Source organism: Tiliqua scincoides, chromosome 1 (assembly GCF_035046505.1).
Source record: "Tiliqua scincoides isolate rTilSci1 chromosome 1, rTilSci1.hap2, whole genome shotgun sequence".
Lineage (NCBI taxonomy): Eukaryota > Metazoa > Chordata > Lepidosauria > Squamata > Scincidae > Tiliqua > Tiliqua scincoides.
The window spans coordinates 284,745,557-284,766,551 of NC_089821.1; the positions used below are offsets into that span (position 1 = coordinate 284,745,557).

The 20,995-nt window shown below is 44.9% G+C and overlaps 1 protein-coding gene and 1 pseudogene across 3 annotated transcripts in view; one reads left to right on the forward strand and one right to left on the reverse strand.

Annotated features, from left to right (window-relative positions):
* The window catches only part of ESRRB (estrogen related receptor beta), a 332,439-nt gene that overhangs the window by 293,109 nt on the left and 18,335 nt on the right, over positions 1-20,995 (forward strand). For 2 of the 3 annotated variants that reach the window (XM_066627522.1, XM_066627512.1), the window contains 2 exons: positions 16,141-16,251; positions 19,958-20,119. In XM_066627522.1, the coding sequence (XP_066483619.1) occupies positions 16,141-16,251; positions 19,958-20,119 (273 nt within the window). The remainder of the gene's footprint in view (positions 1-16,140; positions 16,252-19,957; positions 20,120-20,995) is intronic. The other variant, XM_066627528.1, reaches the window with a different exon arrangement.
* Positions 2,351-2,469, reverse strand: LOC136637317 (5S ribosomal RNA; annotated as a pseudogene).

The window sequence follows — 20,995 nt, forward strand, 5'->3', positions numbered from 1 at the left end:
TTGCAAGTTCTACTCACTCCTGTCGCACTGAGCATCTTAAGTTGCACCATACATATACTGGGTGCCACCTTCATCATATAGCAATAACTCTGTGGACCAAAACACATGGCACCCAGATTAGCCTTTATGACATGAATATATGTTTGTTTAGAAAGGATATGGTACCCAATAGTGTTAATATTTGGAAGAAGAAATTCTACAGGAGTTGTTGCAGAAGTGCTTTCCAATGTATAATGTGAGGGCTACCTGGAATGATTTTGAACTAAGAACTGATGTATACATCCATTGAAACCATGGGATAGAATATGTTTCAGATTGCAGGAGAGGGATTCTGTTTTTGAATGTGTTAAAACCTCTGTGCCCATAAAAAGCTAGTGCATCCAGGAGAGGACGGACAGCCCAATCCTATGCTTTCCCAGCACCTAGGGCTGCAGCAGCACCAAAATGGTGACGGCTGCATCCAGTGGTTCAGCGAAGCAGCGCCATGTCTATTCAGGGTAAGGGAGCAAACATTCTCTTACTCTGTGTAGTGGCCAGGCAGCCTCAATGAGTCTTCTTGGATCTGTGCCCACGATTGAGCGGGTGTAGACTCGAGACCTGTGTTGGGTTTCCCAGCCCAGGAGGGAGGTCAGGATATGGTGGCAGAGCCTGCTGCTGTCTCCACCCCCTCCTGGACCCACTGCTCCCCTCTCCCACCCAATTCTGCTCCCTTCCCTGCCCTCCCCTCACCCAAAAAAGGCCTGCCACTGGCAGGCAATAGAACTAACTGCCAGGAGCCCTCGCTGTCTTCTGGCACCACAGCCCCACACCAACTGCTGCTGGGCCCGATGCCAGTGGTGTTCCAGTACCTCTGGCACAAAAGCGCCTTACAGCACTTTTGCAACACTTGGGCCAGCTGCACTGGCACCACAGTCCATAGGATTGGGCCCTAAGTGGGAACCTGTATTTTTAATTGCTGTATTTCTAGTTCCTTGCAAACAGCAGGATTTTTGGTGGGGAAATTGACATGGAAATAAATGGTTATACCTCCATGCCAGAGTCATGATCTGGATGGGGGTTGCAAGCTGCTGCTGCTTTAAAATGAAAGTAAGTCTCGAGACTATAATGCATTTGATTTTACATCTGGTTTGGCCTTAAAAATTCTGAACCAGAATGCTAAATTCACCCTGAAGGAAAGAATTGGTTCCATATTTTGGCCAGGAGACCCTGACCTTCAAGAAGGTTGTAATTGGTATATTTGCATTTTGGAAGACAGTTGTTCACATCCTTCATAGCCTACTAGTACTTTATCTGTCAGGGAATTTCAGAAGAGAGGCTAACTGGGAACTGCAGTAAATGAGATCACACCTCAGGTGTCTTTGGATATGGTCTCTTTAAAGCCCATTTTCTGCATATTTCTTACAGTGCATCGAGGTCATAACTCTTATTATTATTACCTCAAAGGGCATTGATGCAGAAAAATGCTGTTTTCTCCATTTCTGTGCATTAGCCAACATTACTGAAAGCTGCTACTGAAGGCTTTTGTAATATTTTTACAAAATATTTTTCCCCTTTCCCCATATTTCTTCTTTTTTTCTCTTTTCTCTCCTCCAACATTTTTTAGGGTTTAAACTGAAATGCCAGTGCTGCTGCTGTCCCACCCCTGCAAGAAATAAGCTATTCTACCCCCCCCCCCAATTTTTCCTTTATCTTTTCCCCTTCTCCCTTCCACCTCAAGCTGTGCTGAGTGAGGTAAGATGGAAGAGATAGGGAAAAGGAGAGGACTGGGCTGCTCTCCCTTTCAGTGTCCTAACCGGTCCCTTGGAGATTTCTTCGAAATTAAACTGCCCCTTTCCCTTCTCCCTCCCTTTTCATTAACTGAATATTTTTAATGATTTCGTGTCTTGAATAGAGGCTGTGATTCTGTATGTAACTTCCTGAGAGTAAATCCCACTGAACTCAATGAGACTTCCTTCTGAGTAGATCATCTATTGTGTTTTTAGCACCCATCTCTTTTGACTGATGGACTCTCTTTGAATCAGGGGAGACTGCAATTCTGTACAGCAGTGTTTCCCAAACTGTGGGTAAGGGACCTGATTGTCGGTGGGTTGTGAAACTGGCAAGATGATAACTGACAAGGAAAATCTATTGAGCCCTATGGAAAGTGAGACTGAGGCACGTGTGCTTGAGTAGGTGACTGTGCCTTGGTCCACTTCAAAGGGCAGGGCAAGAGGAGCACGTGGCCCCAGAATGGTCTGACAAGGAAAATGTATTGAGCTCTGTGAAAAGTGAAATTGAACCGCACGTGCATGTTTACTTATGAGTAGGAAACCATGGTTGGCAAACTTCAGTCTCGAAAGACTATGGTATAAGCCTACAGCACCTGGTATTCCCAGGCGGTCTCCCATCCAAGTACTAACCAGGCCTGACCCTGCTTAGCTTCCAAGATCAGATGAGATTGGGCATGTGTAGGAAACCATGCCTCTGCTCTTATTGAAGGTAATTTGAAGGAAAACAAGTCCACCAGAATGATCCCAATCCGATGAACATGGAACACAAGAAACACTCCAGAAGGTGCCCCCCCCCCCCATAGTAGGATAAAAACAGAGGCCTGAGTGCCTGGTAAAGTGAAACTTCTTATTTTAGTCACGTCGAGCTAAGTGGGTCCCAATAGGTGGGTACTGATTTTCAATCTTTTTCATCTCACAGCACACTGAGAAGGCATTAAAATGGTCAAGGCACACCATCAGTTTTCGGTCAACTGACAAGGGACATTGCACTGCTGGTGGAGTGTTAATATCCCCCTATGACCCTACTAATAAACGATCCTCCCCCAAACTCCTAAACCACACCTGCGGGTCATTTGTAGCACACCAATGTACTGTGGCATACCGGTTGAAAATCTCTGCAATAAGAGTATCGTTTTAAAAAACAGGTTCCTGTGCTAAACACTATAAACCAGTGTTTATCAAACTGTGGGTTGGGACTCACTAGGTGGGTCACAAGCCAATTTCAGGAGGGTCCCCATTTATTTCAATATTTTATTTTTAATATATTAGATTTGATGCTACCATAGTATGTGACTGCATTTGGGGAAATGTTACACATGAATCTGTACTTTTGACAGACTACTACTTAGTTGTAGTTGGCAACTTTCAGTCTCGAAAGACTATGGTATTGCGTCCTGGGTAAGAGTGGGTAGGATTGCAGTCTAGGATTGTTAAAAAATTTTCCTGCTTGATGATGTCACTTCCAGTGGGTCCTGACAGACTCCCATTCTAAAAAGTTGGTCTCAATGCTAAAAGTTTGAGAACCACTGCTGTAAACAGTTTCAGAACGACTGCTATACAGTACAGGTGGGACCTTGGTATCCACTGATTTGGTATCCACTGATTTGACTCACCACTGATACCGAGGTCTACCTTTAAATGCCTTGTAACAAGGAAAAAAAGCACCAAAATCCAACTTGCTACTTTTGTGCAGTTAAAATAATTATAACTTCATTCCATTAGATTCTATTATTCACCCCATCTAGTGGCTAAATGCGGTATAGTGTCTATACCAATGCATTCTGAAGCAACAAAAGAGGAGCAAGAAACCTGGAAGTGGGTCCTTAAAGCTATTTTTTCACTAATTTGGTATCCACTGATTTTTTTTTTTTAAATCCACTGGAGGTTCCAGAAATGTATACAGTTTCCTGCAGGTAAGCTCCATTGAATTCAATGGACCCAAACAGCTGTCTTGTACTGAATCAGACCCATCCAGCTCAGCATTGCCTACACTGACTGGCAGTGGCTCTCCAGGGTTTGGGGCAGGGGTCCAACTGCCTAGACCTGTAGGCAGTTGCTGCTAGGACTGGACTTGAGATACCTTCTGCAAGCAGAGCAAAGGACACAGGAAAGGAAAATGGAACAAAGGAACTGAGCCAGGCATCACACGCAGTTTTGTCTCCACTGACTGGCAGTGTCTACCCTCAGTTAGGCAAAACTCAGTGTCCAGGTCTGTCCCACAACACCACATGTAACCTTGGTATGATCTGGTGTGCAGGAGATAATTCTATCAAGTTGGGTCTTTCAGATTTTCCTACCAAATACGGGAAAGTACGTATGTATTTAGAGTCCATTTTTCAAATACCCAGACGGACGGGGGAAAAAGTGGAAAGGTAGTCACCGCACTTCCTAGTCCTGCTGCGCTTTTGTTCATGGAGTGTGGGAAAACCTCAAAGTATCTCTGTGTAGCTTTGTAATGGCCCCAAAGCCTGATCATAGGGGAGGGGCTTCTAAAGGAAGCCTTGCCATGGAGGTTGCCTTCTCAGAAAGGCTCATGATGCATCCTGGGCAGAAGAGCACAAACCTCTGCTCTCCTCCTTTCCATCACTTCTCTTGTCTTGTTCAGCTGCACTGAAGGAATCTTTTCTCCTTTCTCATTATTGAAAGGTGCTCAGAAGGAAAACCAGTAGTTTTTGCTTGCAGAATAAGGCATCAACTGCCCTAATCCAGCAGGCAGGAATCAGATATGCTCCCGTCCTTGACAGTTCACATAGATGATCCTGCCTTCTGTCTACAAGACTTGGGAAGGCCAAGGAGAAGCAGTTGAAATACAAGCGTGCTGCACTTGTTTGTATATTAATAATAAAATAGGAATGTTTTATATTGTTTTCTTTAAATTTTTTTTTGCAGTTCTTGCTTTGTGAATCGCCTTGTGGTTAAATACATACCGATAGGGCAAGACCCACATCATTATTAATGCATTTCAGGACTGGGGAAGCTGTCCACTCTCCTGGAAACAGAAGAATTGCTGGTGGGTGGGGAGTGACTCATGGCTGCCAAGAGACGGAAGGTGGTACCTTGCTTAAGAAGAAAGCTTTGGCAAGATCCAAGTCTTTAAATAGTTGACTTCAGAGCAATTTCATGGAAAAGAAAATCTTCAAGAGGTATAAAGCATACACTTCAGAAACAGAGGAGGAATTTTAATAAAAAAGACTCACCCTGGTGACATCCATGGCTTTCTAAGAACAGACCAAGAGATTTCATAACCTACCCAAGTTCCTTTCTACAGTTATGTTGGAGGTGCCAACATTGTTGGAGGTGCCAACATCTTCAAATATGTTAGAAGCAGGAAACCCGCCAGAGAAGCGGTTGGCCCTCTGGATGGTGAGGGAGGGAAAGGGGAGATAAAAGGAGACTTAGAGATGGCAGAGAAATTAAATGAGTTCTTTGCATCTGTCTTCACGGCAGAAGACCTCGGGCAGATACAGCTGCCCGAACGGCCCCTCCTAACCAAGGAGTTAAGTCAGATAGAGGTTAAAAGAGAAGATGTTTCAGACCTCATTGATAAATTAAAGATCAATAAGTCACCGGGCCCTGATGGCATCCACCCAAGGGTTATTAAGGAATTGAAGAATGAAGTTGCAGATCTCTTGACTAAGGTATGCAACTTGTCCCTCAAAACGGCCACGGTGCCAGTAGATTGGAGGATAGCAAATGTCACGCCTATTTTTAAAAAGGGAAAGAGGGGGGACCCGGGAAACTATAGGCCGGTCAGCCTAACATCCATACCGGGTAAGATGGTGGAATGCCTCATCAAAGATAGGATCTCAAAACACATAGACGAACAGGCCTTGCTGAGGGAGAGTCAGCATGGCTTCTGTAAGGGTAAGTCTTGCCTCACGAACCTTATAGAATTCTTTGAAAAGGTCAACAGGCATGTGGATGCGGGAGAACCCGTGGACATTATATATCTGGACTTTCAGAAGGCGTTTGACACGGTCCCTCACCAAAGGCTACTGAAAAAACTCCACAGTCAGGGAATTAGAGGACAGGTCCTCTCGTGGATTGAGAACTGGTTGGAGGCCAGGAAGCAGAGAGTGGGTGTCAATGGGCAATTTTCACAATGGAGAGAGGTGAAAAGCGGTGTGCCCCAAGGATCTGTCCTGGGACCAGTGCTTTTCAACCTCTTCATAAATGACCTGGAGACAGGGTTGAGCAGTGAAGTGGCTAAGTTTGCAAACGACACCAAACTTTTCCGAGTGGTAAAGACCAGAAGTGATTGTGAGGAGCTCCAGAAGGATCTCTCCAGACTGGCAGAATGGGCAGCAAAATGGCAGATGCGCTTCAATGTCAGTAAGTGTAAAGTCATGCACATTGGGGCAAAAAATCAAAACTTTAGATATAGGCTGATGGGTTCTGAGCTGTCTGTGACAGATCAGGAGAGAGATCTTGGGGTGGTGGTGGACAGGTCGATGAAAGTGTCGACCCAATGTGCGGTGGCAGTGAAGAAGGCCAATTCTATGCTTGGGATCATTAGGAAGGGTATTGAGAACAAAACGGCTAGTATTATAATGCCGTTGTACAAATCTATGGTAAGGCCACACCTGGAGTATTGTGTCCAGTTCTGGTCGCCGCATCTCAAAAAAGACATAGTGGAAATGGAAAAGGTGCAAAAGAGAGCGACTAAGATGATTACGGGGCTGGGGCACCTTCCTTATGAGGAAAGGCTATGTCGTTTGGGCCTCTTCAGCCTAGAAAAGAGACGCCTGAGGGGGGACATGATTGAGACATACAAAATTATGCAGGGGATGGACAGAATGGATAGGGAGATGCTCTTTACACTCTCACATAATACCAGAACCAGGGGACATCCACTAAAATTGAGTGTTGGGCGGGTTAGGACAGACAAAAGAAAATATTTCTTTACTCAGCGCATGGTCGGTCTGTGGAACTCCTTGCCACAGGATGTGGTGCTGGCGTCTAGCCTAGACGCCTTTAAAAGGGGATTGGACGAGTTTCTGGAGGAAAAATCCATTATGGGGTACAAGCCATGATGTGTATGCGCAACCTCCTGATTTTAGGAATGGGTTAAGTCAGAATGCCAGATGTAGGGGAGAGCACCAGGATGAGGTCTCTTGTTATCTGGTGTGCTCCCTGGGGCATTTGGTGGGCCGCTGTGAGATACAGGAAGCTGGACTAGATGGGCCTATGGCCTGATCCAGTGGGGCTGTTCTTATGTTCTTATGTTCTTATGTGCCATGCATTAGGAATACAAGTACATATTTATCACAAAGCTTAATTTCCCTGTATTCTTGGATTCCTCCCTGTCTAATGTGATCCATTTTAGTGATATTCATTAGCAGAATATCAGAATGCTATCCATTAAGGTCAGGGAGGGGCATGAGAGAAACTAGGGAGAAGAAGTAAATAATGTCTCAAATTCCTTTGACTGCTTTTTTTTTTTTTCCTTATGGGCTTTCCCTTGTTGTCACTGCTACTAACTATGACTGTGTTTTCTTAATTCCAGTGAACATCACACCTTTGGGCTAGCTAGATCTATGTTTTGTACAGAGTGAACTAAATAAAAAGAAATTTACAAAGTGTGTAACAAACTGGACATTAGAAGACATGAATGAATGAATTGCAAGGGAGATTAATCATCTCTCAATTACTGCATGCAGTTTGAATTTTCTAAGTGATGAACTTCCTGTCAGTGCTTATCAGTGACAATTTAGTTATAGCTTACCATCTTCATGCCCATGGCTGGCCAAGACCTCCTGATGCCCAAGATGGAATGCCAAATGCTGCCCCCATTAACCTGATATTATGCCATCTTCTACTTCTCCCACTCTCCACTGTTCTTGCTCAGTACTCCCCCTCCCCATTTCACATTTCTTTTTTCTCTTTGTCCCCCCTTCTTCCTTTTCCAATCCAGGGAACAGAAGGAGAGGGAGGAGCAGTGCAAGCAAGTAGGTAGGCAGATATGGGTGCCCCCACCAATTTGCTGTCTGAAGCAACGGCTTCAGTCGGCCTTATGGATGGACTGGCCCTGCTCATATAGCTCTGACTCACTCACCATGTCGGCAGCAGTGATAACACATCAACCCAAAGTTCTTAAAGTTAAGCTTTTGTGGAGACAAGTGCAGTCTCATTCTTTTTTTAAAACTCGCAATCAGCAAATGCTTTATAATGGGAAGGGGATGTTCCTGTTAAGATTGCCACCATCTTTTCCCCCCAGACTTCTTGCTTTATACACATAATTTCAGCAGGTGAGATGTTTTCCTTGACTACTTCTCTCCATGTCAGAAAAAAGTTTCAGCTGTTGAATCTCTTGTGTTTCTGACATGCAGTGTTTAAAAGCAGAGGAGCACTGTCAGAAAAAAAGGTGGCAGTCTGCTCTAGTTCTTATCCTGCTCCTGCAAACATCAGTGGTCTAGATCCAGCTCTCTTTGACAGTAATTCCAATTTAGCCATCACTGTAATGCAAGCCACTATGCTAAAACAGCAAAGGATTCATTTGAATAGCAAAAATTGCCCTTTTCATTTTCTCTTGACGTATCTTTCATTGGCGCACAACCGTTCTAGTACTCCCCTTGCCTCCCAAGTGTTCCCCCTTCCCCCCCCACCCCCAGCATCCATTCCATGTGTTTTTCTGAAGGATATTTGATTTCAGTGAAAGCTCTGCTGACATCCATGCAATATGCTTGCACTTTCTCTTTGTGCTTCCTGGGAAGGATGAGGACTCCTCCGGGGATTCTGGGTAATTGGGTTAGTGGCCGGCTCATGTCAGGAAATTAAAAGGCAGCCCTGATCAGGTTGCTGCTGCCTGGGGTATAATGGCTTTGTATTTATAGTTTTCTGCCTCTAGCCTGTGCCAGAAATATCATTTTTCCAAGCATTCAAATGAACAAATGGGGGAAAGTTCCATCATGAAAAAGCATGTGTGTTTTGAAGCCCAAATGCAGCGCAAAATATTATATGTTCCAAGCACAAATTTTACCACCAGAAACCCACTGCCAGTGTCCCCGGTGCTTAGCATGGGTGGTGTACTGCACAGTGTCTTCCTCCTTATATCTCTATCTCGATCGTAGAGCCTTTCCAGATAGTAGATTTTTCAAATCCTGGAAATGGTATGATCCTTTGAATGGAATAGATATCCCATATCTACATTCTCTCTTTGCACTGTTATGATGAAAAGCCATCAATGCATAAGAGGTGTGCCATAACACTGATATGGTGGGTATAGCAGGGCTGGCCCTCCTACTGGACATGTGTGGTTCATAATCTTCTGCGTTGCACTGTCTCCCATGAGACAGTGCAACGCAGAAGATTATGGACCACACATGTTCAGTTATAATTTTTAACCTTGTCTACATGTCCATACATAGGCACAAGGACATGCATTCGGAAGAAGAACCAAAGATGACAATAAAGCAGGAATTTTTTCTAGTCACTTGCCTTAGTAAGCAACCACACTTTATACCTGCAAGGCTACCAGACATATCCTTCTAGTAAAAGGAAAAATGACCCACCAGAACCTTATCACAAGGGTGTAGATGAGGCAATGTAGTAGACAACAGCTTGTGAACTGTAGCACTGCTCTAGCAGGTTGGGAAAAAGCAGGAAGGGGATTTCTTAAACCGATGATGCAGAAAAACTCTTCAACGCATATGGACACACAATGTGCACGTTCACAAATGCATACATGCAAGCCATACAGTGCCCCAGGGATCATAAATAGAATAGATTGGTCAGGTTCCTACCCTGTCATTGGAACTTACCAGAGAGGAATGCACGTCTAGCAAATTCAATATGACAGCTAATATTGGGCCTAGGATGTGCTTCCCACTGTCCAGGGCTTTGCTCTATGGAGCTTTTAAAGGTATTTTTAGTCTCCAGAAAAGAAAAGAAAAAGAAACTAAACTTGATTGCTTGAGCTGCCTCCTTTGCACAATTGGCTATTTTTACTTCTGACAGACTGGGACAGCATCCAGCATTTTTTAAAAAAATGCTCGAATTATTTGATTTCCATTAAGAAAAAACCTCCCCAAGCCTGATGTTATCAAGTCAGTGAGGGGACATCTGATCTCAGACTTGTTGGACAGATGTCTCTTGGCAGGGCCACACTGGAGAAATGCAGAGAGCTTGAATAGATCAGCAGAACAGACGCTCTAATACTGCAGAGGGCTGGTCCTGGCACAGACCAGTTTGAAGGACTTCTGGAACATGAGTGGCACCAACAGGATGGTTAGAATACTGACAGCCTTATTCGAGGCATGAGGTAATGGCAAGTTGGGGATGATCCTAACTTTTCCTTTCCATCTGGAGCTGTGCATCATGGTGATTTTACCAGAGTAGAAAATAAGCAGAAAGGAATCAGAAGGTGAATGCATTATGAAAAAACGGGAATCCCTTGTCTATTTCCAATAGGGGCAGCAAGCAGGGTGGGAAGTTGCACATTCTACAATGTTTTGCAGATGAAATTAGGGATACATTTGTGACACCCCAATTCTCAAGCCAAAGATCACCATCAAGCTCTTCTTCCCCTCTCATTGCACATTGTGAAAGACTCTGCTCCACCCTTCCGCCATCATTTACACAGTAATTGAGTAAATGTGAATATTTCAATCTGCTGTAACATTATAAAAACGGTATTGGCAAACTGCAAGAACCGTATGCTGTGTTGAAAAGAGTATTTGTGGGAATGCTCAGTAGGGTTCTGCACATAATCTATTTGAAACAATATATATTTTAATTAGATACAGGAGAGTGGCATGCACTAAGACATGGCATTTAAAAGGGATCGCTGTAAATAATTTGTGATTTGACGGATCTGTTGCAATATGGTTTATTTGAGTTGGCATCCTTCAGTCTCAGAAGACTATGGTGTCACGCTCTGAATGGTGGTTCTGGAACAGAATGTCCTCTCCAGTGCGCGAAGCCTGGGTAAAGTAGGTATGGAGGATAGGCTGTTACCCATGCAGCAAATCCCCCCTCTCCACGTCGCTGAAATGGTCCAATGGAAAGGCAGAGGCCAATACGGTTGGTTCCAGCGGCGTCGCAGGAGTTGCCAGAATGTGACTGTGTTCAGCCATGAACTGCCTCAGGGACTCCGGCTCCAGATTTTGCCTCGAGGTTGACTCCTGAAGCCTTTTCCATAACTGGATGTAGCCACAAGGCAGTGGAGGTTTGGGATTAGAGTTTTCCTTCTCTCAGATGAGCTGCCTTATCAGGCTGACGAGCCCCACATACAGTTTTAGCATAAACAGTGACTGTCACAGGATATAGTGCAGGTGGTGCCCTCATTGCATGATTTTCTCTTGTTGATCATGCATCCCATTCATTCTGGGCACTTGCTATTGCTCTGCGAAACACACACTGTTACTATTATTCTCAAAGCCATTCATTACTTGCACACGTTAATTCATCTAAAATCATGCAGATTGAATGTTTCACATAAACTACCATTTAGCATGAGTTTTGTTTTGCTTTTTTAATCAGGCAAATAAACTAATTAGGCCAGTTGAAAAGAGCTTGGTGTTAGATTACCCCGCCCTACATGCAAGGGTCCTAAATCAAAATCAGAAACTGCTTCAGGATAGGAATTTGTTCTGTTGTCTCTCAGTTTTGGGAAGCAATAAACTGGGGGGGGGGTTATTACAGGATGACAGATTGCGCTACAGACCCTTTCATTTCTGTTAGCAACACCCACTGTTTTCATAGAGCGAGTACCATTCTGCAGTTGCAAAGGCATCGAGTCATACCATGTTATGGAACTTGAATTAGACTGAATTGGACAGTGTGACTCTCCTGTATGTGTTTGCCTAGTTGCCTTTGTCTGTTTCCCACAGGGCATTTTCATTTACTGGTGTCTGTACACTGCTACTAAATTTCAGACTCAAAGCAACCAGCATGAAATGTAGAATAATTACTACAATGTGATTTTGAATTGACATCCTTATGTATGTAATAAAGCCCAGCACATCCATCCTACTTCTGCACTGGTTTCTGTTCAAGCTTCACAAATGATTTCTGTTTCTGTCATCTGCCCTCTTTTCCCCCCCTCCCTCTGTGGCCACTCCTCTCCCTGATTTGGAATCTCTTAATCTACCTTACATGCTTCTTCCTACTGCATTTTCACAGGAACTAAGCTTTGTGTAAGTGTTGTATGGATCTGCCTTGCTGCTTTGGGTAGGGGAGCATTGCTTACTCTGCTCTAATTGTACAACTTGGAGTGAGTCATTCTGGCAAGTTTCAGGTGTAACACATTCAGTGAGCCTGTGGCCCACATGTGGCACAGAACCCAGACACACCTACTCTGTTCACCAGCTTTTCCAGTAGCAGCCACAGAAAAAAGGCAATGCCAGTGCTACTAACCCTGTGGCACATTTTATTCACATCAAACACCAAAATCCATTTGTCCATGTAGTGGCATAATATCATGTACACTACGTGATCACTGGTTGGCTGGGCTCACAAAGCAGAAAGAAACCAGCAGGCTGTTGAGACTGTGAACACAGAAGGAGAGGGAGGCTTTTTGCATCCCTTGAAAGCCCATTTTCCCCCTCAAAAATATTCAAGTGTGAACATTTAGTCCATTTCCAGTTCAGAGGTGCAGCAGACATCCACTGCTGAACCAGCCCTGTGGAGTGCCTTCCTGACTGAGGTTTGGTTGGCGCCTTCATACACTTCTTCAGGAGATTGATTAAAACATGGCTTTTTCATTCAGGTTTTGGTGAGTGATGAGGTTGTAATGTTGATGGGACTACAAAAATTTTTTTTATTCTAATACTTCATTCTTTAAAAATACTTCATCCTTTAAAAAGAAATACAATTAGTTGCTGTTTTATTCTGTTTTGTATGCAGCTATGGGTTGCCTTGTGGTAAGAAAGGTGGGATAGAAATGTTTTACAATAAAGAAATAATAAAATAAAATCCCCACATGAGGTCAAATGTACCACATGTGTTTTTCCTCTTCCCTTCTACCAGCCCAATTGTATTGAAGGCCTACAGCAGCAGATTTCATGATTTGCTATTGTAAGTCCTGGGCTGATGTTGTAAAAGCCGTGCTGATGTCATGCATTGCAGGACCGTCAGAGCAAATGGCTGGAGGCCCCATGTGTCTGCCAGTGACTCGTTCAGCCAGCACTGAAACAGGTAAAGTGGTGGTGAGGGCAGTTTGGGGGAGGATTGTGGTGGGAAATGGGCCGAACTGGGGGCAGAAGTGAGTCTTAATAGTAGTAGCACATGCCAAGATCCTGTCCCCCTTTCCTGGCCCAACACATTCCCTGAGGCAGACTTATGCCAGCTAAAGAGCTGGTCTAGGTGCGAGAAGACCCACTGGTGGCCAGGAGGCTTATGGGAAGGTAAGTAGAAAAGATTTTTACTTACCTCTCCTAGGCCGTCAAGTTGCTCATGATACGGTGCACCATATCATCTAGCACATGGTCATTCAGCACCACTGCATTTTCTGGGCTGGTGGGGTTTAAGATTGGACTGAAAGATGTATTAACAAAACAGGTTTCTGCTGTTCGGTATTCTGGCACCTTGAGAATCTGTACAAATTTCAGTTGGGTGCCACTGTTCGGCCACTTGGTGGTAAAGAAAAGGAGACAACATGGAACCTCTTTCCATTTGTGCTTTCACTGTAAACTTTGGGAGGGGGCAGGGATCATGCCTTCGTGTGCTTCTTGAGCCACTTGGTTCAATGTGTAACTAATAAATGATCAGATGCACTACAGTGGCAATTCTTCAGCATAGTGACTGGGTGAGATGTTGGTCGCACAGCTTAGTGCGCACGCGGTCTCTTTAACGCTGGCAGTGATGATGACTGTAGGGATGAAACAACAACTGTGACCTTATTTAAAGTGCTCACCTCAAGGAGTGTCAAACAGGATGCAGGGACGGGAGGATAACAGAGTCTCATTTGAAATTAACGAGCTAAAGTCCTTGGATGAGCAGACACGTCCACTCGGTGAAGAAAAGAGAGGTGGATGGTAAATCTCCTTGCATCTCTCTCTCTCTCTCTCTCTTCTCATCTCTTTTAATGCACTTAAGTCCTTTGTGCCTCTCTAATCTGATTGAGGATGCCTAATACCCCTGCAACCTGTGCAGCCATCTTCCCAGCCAAGCACGGAGGACAACTTGCTTATATGTGCCTGAATCTCCTTGGGAAGAATAAGTTTTCCCTTACTGGATTTTTTTGTTTTTGTTTTCCCTTTTGCTACATTAAAATGTAATCTTAGAATTTTGAGCAGGAGTTAACTTCATTGTCTTTGTAAGTGGTCATGGCACTTGACTCTGACCTTGACCACTGTGGATAGGAGAGCTTTACATGGCCTGCTACCAATTAGTTCATGCTGGATGCAAATGAGTACCTAATTCATAGGATGGGAAAATCACAGATATTTGGTATCAACATAAAGTTAGCCTAAAAAAAGAAGGAAGAAGGAAAAGAACTGATTCTTTGTATCCATATTAGCGCAATTGGTCATAGTTGAGATCTTATGCAAACTGTTTGAAAGGCAATTCTGTTCAGATCAATGGCATTTATTTCCAAGAATCTGGAAACCTGGTGGTTCAATATTAGGCATTTTGATATTTTCTCCCAGTCAGGACTGGTTCAGATTTATGTTATGCATAGTTACACAAAATATTATTATTATTAATTATTAACAGTATTTTTTTTTTGTTGTTGTTGGCAACCTTCAGTCTCAAGAGACTATGGTATCGCGCTCTGAAAGGTGGTTTTGGAACATCGTCTAGTGTGGCTGAAAAGGCCAATTCGGGAGTGACAATCCCTTCCACACCGGGAGCAAGTGCAGTCTGTCCCTGGTCTGTCTCCCTGGCTATGGGCCTTCCTTCTTTGCCTCTTAGCCTCAGACTGTTGGCCAAGTGTCTCTTCAAACTGGGAAAGGCCATGCTGCACAGGCTGCCTCCAAGCGGGTCACTCAGAGGCCAGGGTTTCCCACCTGTTGAGGTCCACTCCTAAGGCCTTCAGATCCCTCTTGCAGATGTCCTTGTATCGCAGCTGTGGTCTACCTGTAGGGCGCTTTCCTTGCACGAGTTCTCCATAGAGGAGATCCTTTGGGATCCGGCCATCATCCATTCTCACAACATGACCGAGCCAACGCAGGCGTCTCTGTTTCAGCAGTGCATACATGCTAGGGATTCCAGCACGTTCCAGGACTGTGTTGTTTGGAACTTTGTCCTGCCAGGTGATGCCGAGAATGTGTCGGAGTATTTATATACTGCTTTTCAACTAGAAGTTCACAAAGCGGTTTACAGAGAAAAATAAAATAACTAAATAAATAACTAAATAACAAATAACAAAATATTGGCTGGATGCATGGGTGTGACTTCTCCACTTATTCTTGGAGCTGGTTTTGGCTGTGCGCTGTGTACACTTTAATACACAGTCCTATCCTCATGGTATGCCATCACAGCAGCCTCTCCACCAGTCTGCGGAGTGCTGCTGCAAGTGCAAAAGCCACACGTTGCCATTTGTCTCCCCGAAGGTTTGTCAACAATGTAATTTTGCTGGTGGGGGTGGGGGTGTAGATCAAGTCAGGGTAGGCCCAGATCATGGGTGGGATGGAACAGATCTTGGCAGCACTGGCAGCCCCTGAATCCTATACTCCTGTCCTGAGCCTGACACACCCCCTGTGTCAGTACAGATTTATGCCAGTAAAAGAACTACGTATTGTTACAACACTTTGTACTTGTATTTGCATAGCTATACTACCAAGAATAGGAATGCTTACATTTCCTTTTCTTCTCATGCAATACCAATGTTTCAATCTACCCCTTTAAGCAGTGCTATCAGATCTTTTGAAACCATGCTTTTGTATATGACAACCGCTGCAAGAATATTGTATGCTAACTACTGGAAGGTTCCTGAGATACCTTTAGTGACAGAATGGTGGTTAAAGATATTGGACCTTGCAGAAATGGACAAACCTACAATTCTTCTTAAAGACAAGTCAGTAAAAACTTTTGTGGACAATTGGAAACCATTCATGGACTTCCTGCAGGCAAAGAGGAAAATGGGTCAAAAGAACTATGGATTTGATGAGTAGACAGTGGATACATAATTTTCATTCTTTTTTCATTATTGAAAATGTACTTTAGAATAAATATCAGACCATTTAAGATGTTATACAATTTGGAAGAAGAACAAAAAAAAAAAACGTAGTTTGAGAACTCTGCACCTGCCACACAACTTTCAATATCTTTTTTTTAATTTTAATTTTCATTTATTTCTATTTTGTATTTCTGTATTACTGAGTTGCATGTTTTAATCTCTGATTTTTTAAAATAAAACTATAATTTTAAAAGGGAGAAAAAGAAGTGTTATCAGATTCTTATGGTTTCTTGCCTTTTTTGCCTACAGGGGTGCGTTTGGATCGAGTTCGAGGAGGCCGCCAGAAATACAAAAGAAGACTGGACTCAGAGAGCAGTGCCTATCTGAGCTTACAAATCCCTCCTCCAGCCAAAAAACCATGTAGGTTCCACAACTGTTTGAGTCAAGCTCTCTGTTCCCTGTTCAGCATATAGCAGTGGTTCCCAAACTGTGCCCTGTGGTGCCTCAGACCCCATAGCTAACTCACAGGGGTACTGTTGGATGTCCCTAATACCCTCCTCTTAGCAGCTCTCCCAGGCACTGCTATCTTGGCCAGGACATGTTGTCGCATGATTCTTACAAGATCTTGCATGATTCTGATGTGACAGTGCCACAACAGGACACTGTGGAGCTAGGGCTCAATGATTACAGTAAATTTGGGAACCACTGCCATATAGCATTATGGGATTATAGTCTCCCTTAGTATTCCTGGCAGGAAGTACTATCAACAGTTTTTCTATATTATATGAGTTATGTCCTACCCTCTGAGACTATAACTTTTGTCTCTGTGTCATCAAAAGCTACCATTTTCCAGAAGCGAGGGATAGCTTCAAATTATACAGGTCAAGCCTCTTTATTCGCGGGGGTTTCATTCCCAAAACTCCCAGTGATAAAAAAATTCATGTGAAGACAAACCGGAAATGATATTTTTTTCATTAGTGACAGAAATCTGATGTAAAAATGTCCATATAACTTTTTAAAACAAGAAATACGTGTGTGTGTGTGTGTGTGTGTGTGTGTGTGTGTGTGTGTGTGTGTGTGAGGGGGAGCTTCCCTTACCTCACGCGGCAACCTGGCGGGCATTCTCCAGCTCAAGAAAGCTGTTTCCAAATAGTTTAAACCCCCGCCCCATTGTGGAAACTACCCCATGGAAGGGGCAGCCAGGCACCTCACAGCACGGCCACCCTGGTTCCTGCTGGTCTCTCTCTCTCTCTCTCTCTCTCTCACACACACACACACACACACACACACACACACACACGGCTGTGCTTTCCTAAGACCTCCAGTCTCCTCAGCTCGATCCTGTCCCTTAAGAACACTGAAGTGAGGGGGAAAAGTTTGAGCTTCTGCCTCCTCACGTGTTGGGGGTCAAGCGAAGCTTTGAGGCTGGCTGGCTGGTCCTTTGTCTTGTGGGTGAAGAGGAACCAGAGCTGGGCGAAGCCTCCTCGCTTCAGTGTTCTTAAGGGACAGGAACAAGCCCCAAAGCAGGCAGGCGGCCAAGGAGACTGGAGGGCACAGAGCGTTAGGGTTAGGGTTAGCAGGAGCAGCATCAGGAGTGAGAGGGAAAGGGACCACGGGGCTTTAGGAATGCACAGCCTTGTGTGTGTGTGTGTGTGAAAGAGAGAGAGACAGAGCAAGAGGCCAGCAAGAACCACAAGGTATGGCAGCTCCTTCCGTGGGGTAGCTTCCACAATGGAGGGGGACATGATCTGGAAATGGCTTCCCCAAGTGCCTGGAGACTGCCCACCAGCTTACCACATGGGTAACAGAAGCCACACACACTCTTATTTCTTGTTGAAAAACAGTTAAAAGGACTTTTTTAAAGCAGCTCCACATGTTGAGTCAAATCTGCAAAATGCAAAATCCGCTGATAGTAATTAGGCTCAACCTGTATATGGTTTTAAGGATCATTTAGTCCTTCCCAGTTATTTCTCAAACTTTTCACAACCCTGCTGTGAAAAGGGTTGATGTGATTACATGTCATCTTCATCTTATATAATAGTAATAATATACCTCTTTTCAATTAAAAAAAATCATAAACTTCCCCACCCCCTGTATTTTCCCAACATCCCTGTGTGTGAGACTAGGCTGAAAGAGAGAGAGAGAGGGAGAGAGAGAGAGAGACTGTCCCAAAATCACCCAGGGAGCTTTGGAAGGATCTGAACCCAGGTTTTGAGACCAGTACCTGAGCCACAATACCACATTGGCTGTCAGTACCTGAGAAATTGGTATAATAATATGTTGCATCCAGAGTCTGCTGTAGAGCCAATTTACACAGTGAAAGGGCGCAATCCTAAAAAGGAGATGGGCCGATGCAAGTCCCTTGCGCAGGCCCACTGGTGTCGTGAAAGTGCCATAAAGCACTTTCACGCCACACGGAGAGGAGGGAGGCTGGCACAAGAACATGCACCCGCCTTCCCACGCCAACGTGGGCCTTGGTTTGCGTCGGCTGAGCTCGGCTGGCACAGGGGCCTGGGTGTGTGTGAAGAGGGCAGAGAGGAGGCAGGAGGGAGGCCTTTCGGGGCAAGGGGAGGGCAGGTGGTGGGTGTTCCTGGGGTTTGGCAGGTAGGCAGGAAGTGGGAGGCGGGGCCAGGACCTGGCAGTTATGCTGGATTCTGACCCATTCTCAGGCGGCCCAGGGCAGTCCCAGGCTGCATGGATTTGTACCACCTCTGGAGGTGGCGCAGATCTGAGTAGCCCCATTGGAACTGCAGTGGCTCTCCCTGGGGTAAGGGGAAATGTTTTGGCTGGGTAAGGGAAAAAATTGGCTGCCTGAAACTTGTGCTGGATACAGTGCAGGCACACTGGACTGCCTACTCAGTGCAAGTTAGGACTGGGCTGTAAATTGACCAGCTGTATCCTCAGTAGGGACCTGCAGCCAATTATGGCTCCCTGTACGGGTATGACACACATTCTTGTTTCACTGACACTTAAACTATCTTCGCTATCCTCCTAAAAATGTAATGCATGAAATGGCCTTTACTCAGTTCTCTGTAAGAACTTCCTGCAGTACTTGTGAATCCTAATTCTAGTATTCCCTTGGTAGCTTTTTGGACTCTAGTTTGGCAACCATGGGCACAGAAGATATCATGGAAGAGATAAGCATCTTTTCCACCAAGCTGTTCTTTTTTTTTTTTTTTAGAAGGAAACCGGACAGCATAATCAATGCTGAGCTCGCAGTCAGCTGTATGGGGTCAGCTGTATGAACAGGCAGAGAAGACTCAGAACAAACTGAGGCACCTTCCATGTATCTTAACATGTCTCACCCAAGACCTGCTGGCACCACACAAAAGCCACCACTGCTCTTCCTCTTCTTCCTTCTCCCTCAGTTCAAAAAGGAAGAGGGGAAGGATGACAGTCTCCTCCACACACTCCCTTCATTTTCCACAGGGCCCACCCTTTTCCACAGGGCCTGGTTGGCAACTTTCAGTCTCAAAAGACTATGGTATAAGCCTACAGCACCCAGTATTCCCAGGCGGTCTCCCATCCAAGTACTAACCAGACCTGACCCTGCTTAGCTTCCAAGATTGGGCACGTGCAGGGTAACCCTCCACAGGGCCTATCTCCTGGCAATCTCTTTCCAATCTGGGGAGCAAGAGGAAAAGGAAGAACTGCAGAGAAAGGGAGAGTAGGCATTGGGCCTATCCTCAGCCTGAGGTGACTGTCTTTGATAAAGAAATGAGACCCATCACTGTTAATCTTCATGTCTACATAGGCGGAGGCTTAAATTTTTTGCCAGATGCCCCATCTGCCCAGTTCCCCTTATCCAATGCCAAGAGAGTTCTCATTTATTTTATCCAGATATGATCTCCCTATCAACAAGTAGTAATTAACATGTTTAAACAATTTTCAATTACAATATGCAGAATTTTCAGTTAAGGAATTTATAACTTCACACAGTATACTTGGGTACATCCGTAATGAACAGACATAAATATTATGATAGGACTCACCAGCAAAGTGAAGAAGAAAAATAGTCTGAAAATTGACATCACAGCAAAGTTTTAACTAACTTTTAATACAAACATAAAGTGCATGGATTCATCAAGGGGACATACCATACTAATTTCTGCTTTGGAATTTGCAGTGACTAAGATTGTCTCCCACTTGCTGGTGGCAGAGCCAGAGAAGATTTATGCAATGCCTGATCCCACCATGCCAGAGAGTGACATAAAAGCCCTGACCACACTGTGTGATTTGGCAGATCGAGAGCTGGTTGTGATCATTGGCTGGGCAAAGCACATCCCAGGTAAGAAGGGAAGCTAAGGAATGGCAAATGGTGAATGTAGTTGCTGCCAAAGGCCATTGGTTTCTTTTTGGCAGACGCTGCCTGCTAAAAAGCTTGGAATCTCCATGCTAAGGAATCCCAGATTTTACTGCTCAAATCCCCACACTTTGCAACTGCAATAAAATGAGGGATTGTTTGCCCAGAGATCAACCTGAGAGGGATAGTGTGGGACACTCCTTGCGCTAAACATTATAAGGAACAATGAAAAGAGAAAAGGCAAGAGCACTGTCATTGCCACTTGTTGTTGCAAGAGCATGTAATGAGGACGTGTGCATTACCCCCAAGGAAAGGTTATTAGCAACATACTTGGCCACCCTTTTCTTCAGGAAGCTCCTAACAATACATTTTCTTTCTCTGTGCAACAACCCTATGAAGATGGTTAAACTCAGAGACAGTACATAATTGGCACTAGATCACCCACAAACAGCCCAAGCCTAACCTGCGCTGGAACAGGCAGGCTGACTAGCATGCACTGTATCCCGTGCATGTTGGGAGGTGGCTGGAGGCCGCCTTGGGGTAAGGAGATATTTTTCCCCCCTTATCCTGTGTCGAACCCCAGCCACCCCATGGGGCTATCTGGATCTGCGCCAGTGAATTCAGCAGTGCAAATTCGAGCAGGATGTAAGGCTGCCATGCCTGGGAGTGGGGGGGTTAGAATTTGGTGTGGGCTGCTATGGCTGGTCCCGCCCCCCTCCTGGGCCCAATCTGCCTCCTGGTCCACCTCCCCCCCACCCAAGACGCCCCTCCCCACTTCTGTTCTGCCCTCCCACCATCCTCTCCCACCCCTTGCACTGGCCTGTCTTGTCCAGGGCTGGATCCAGCCTCCTTGAGTTGGTG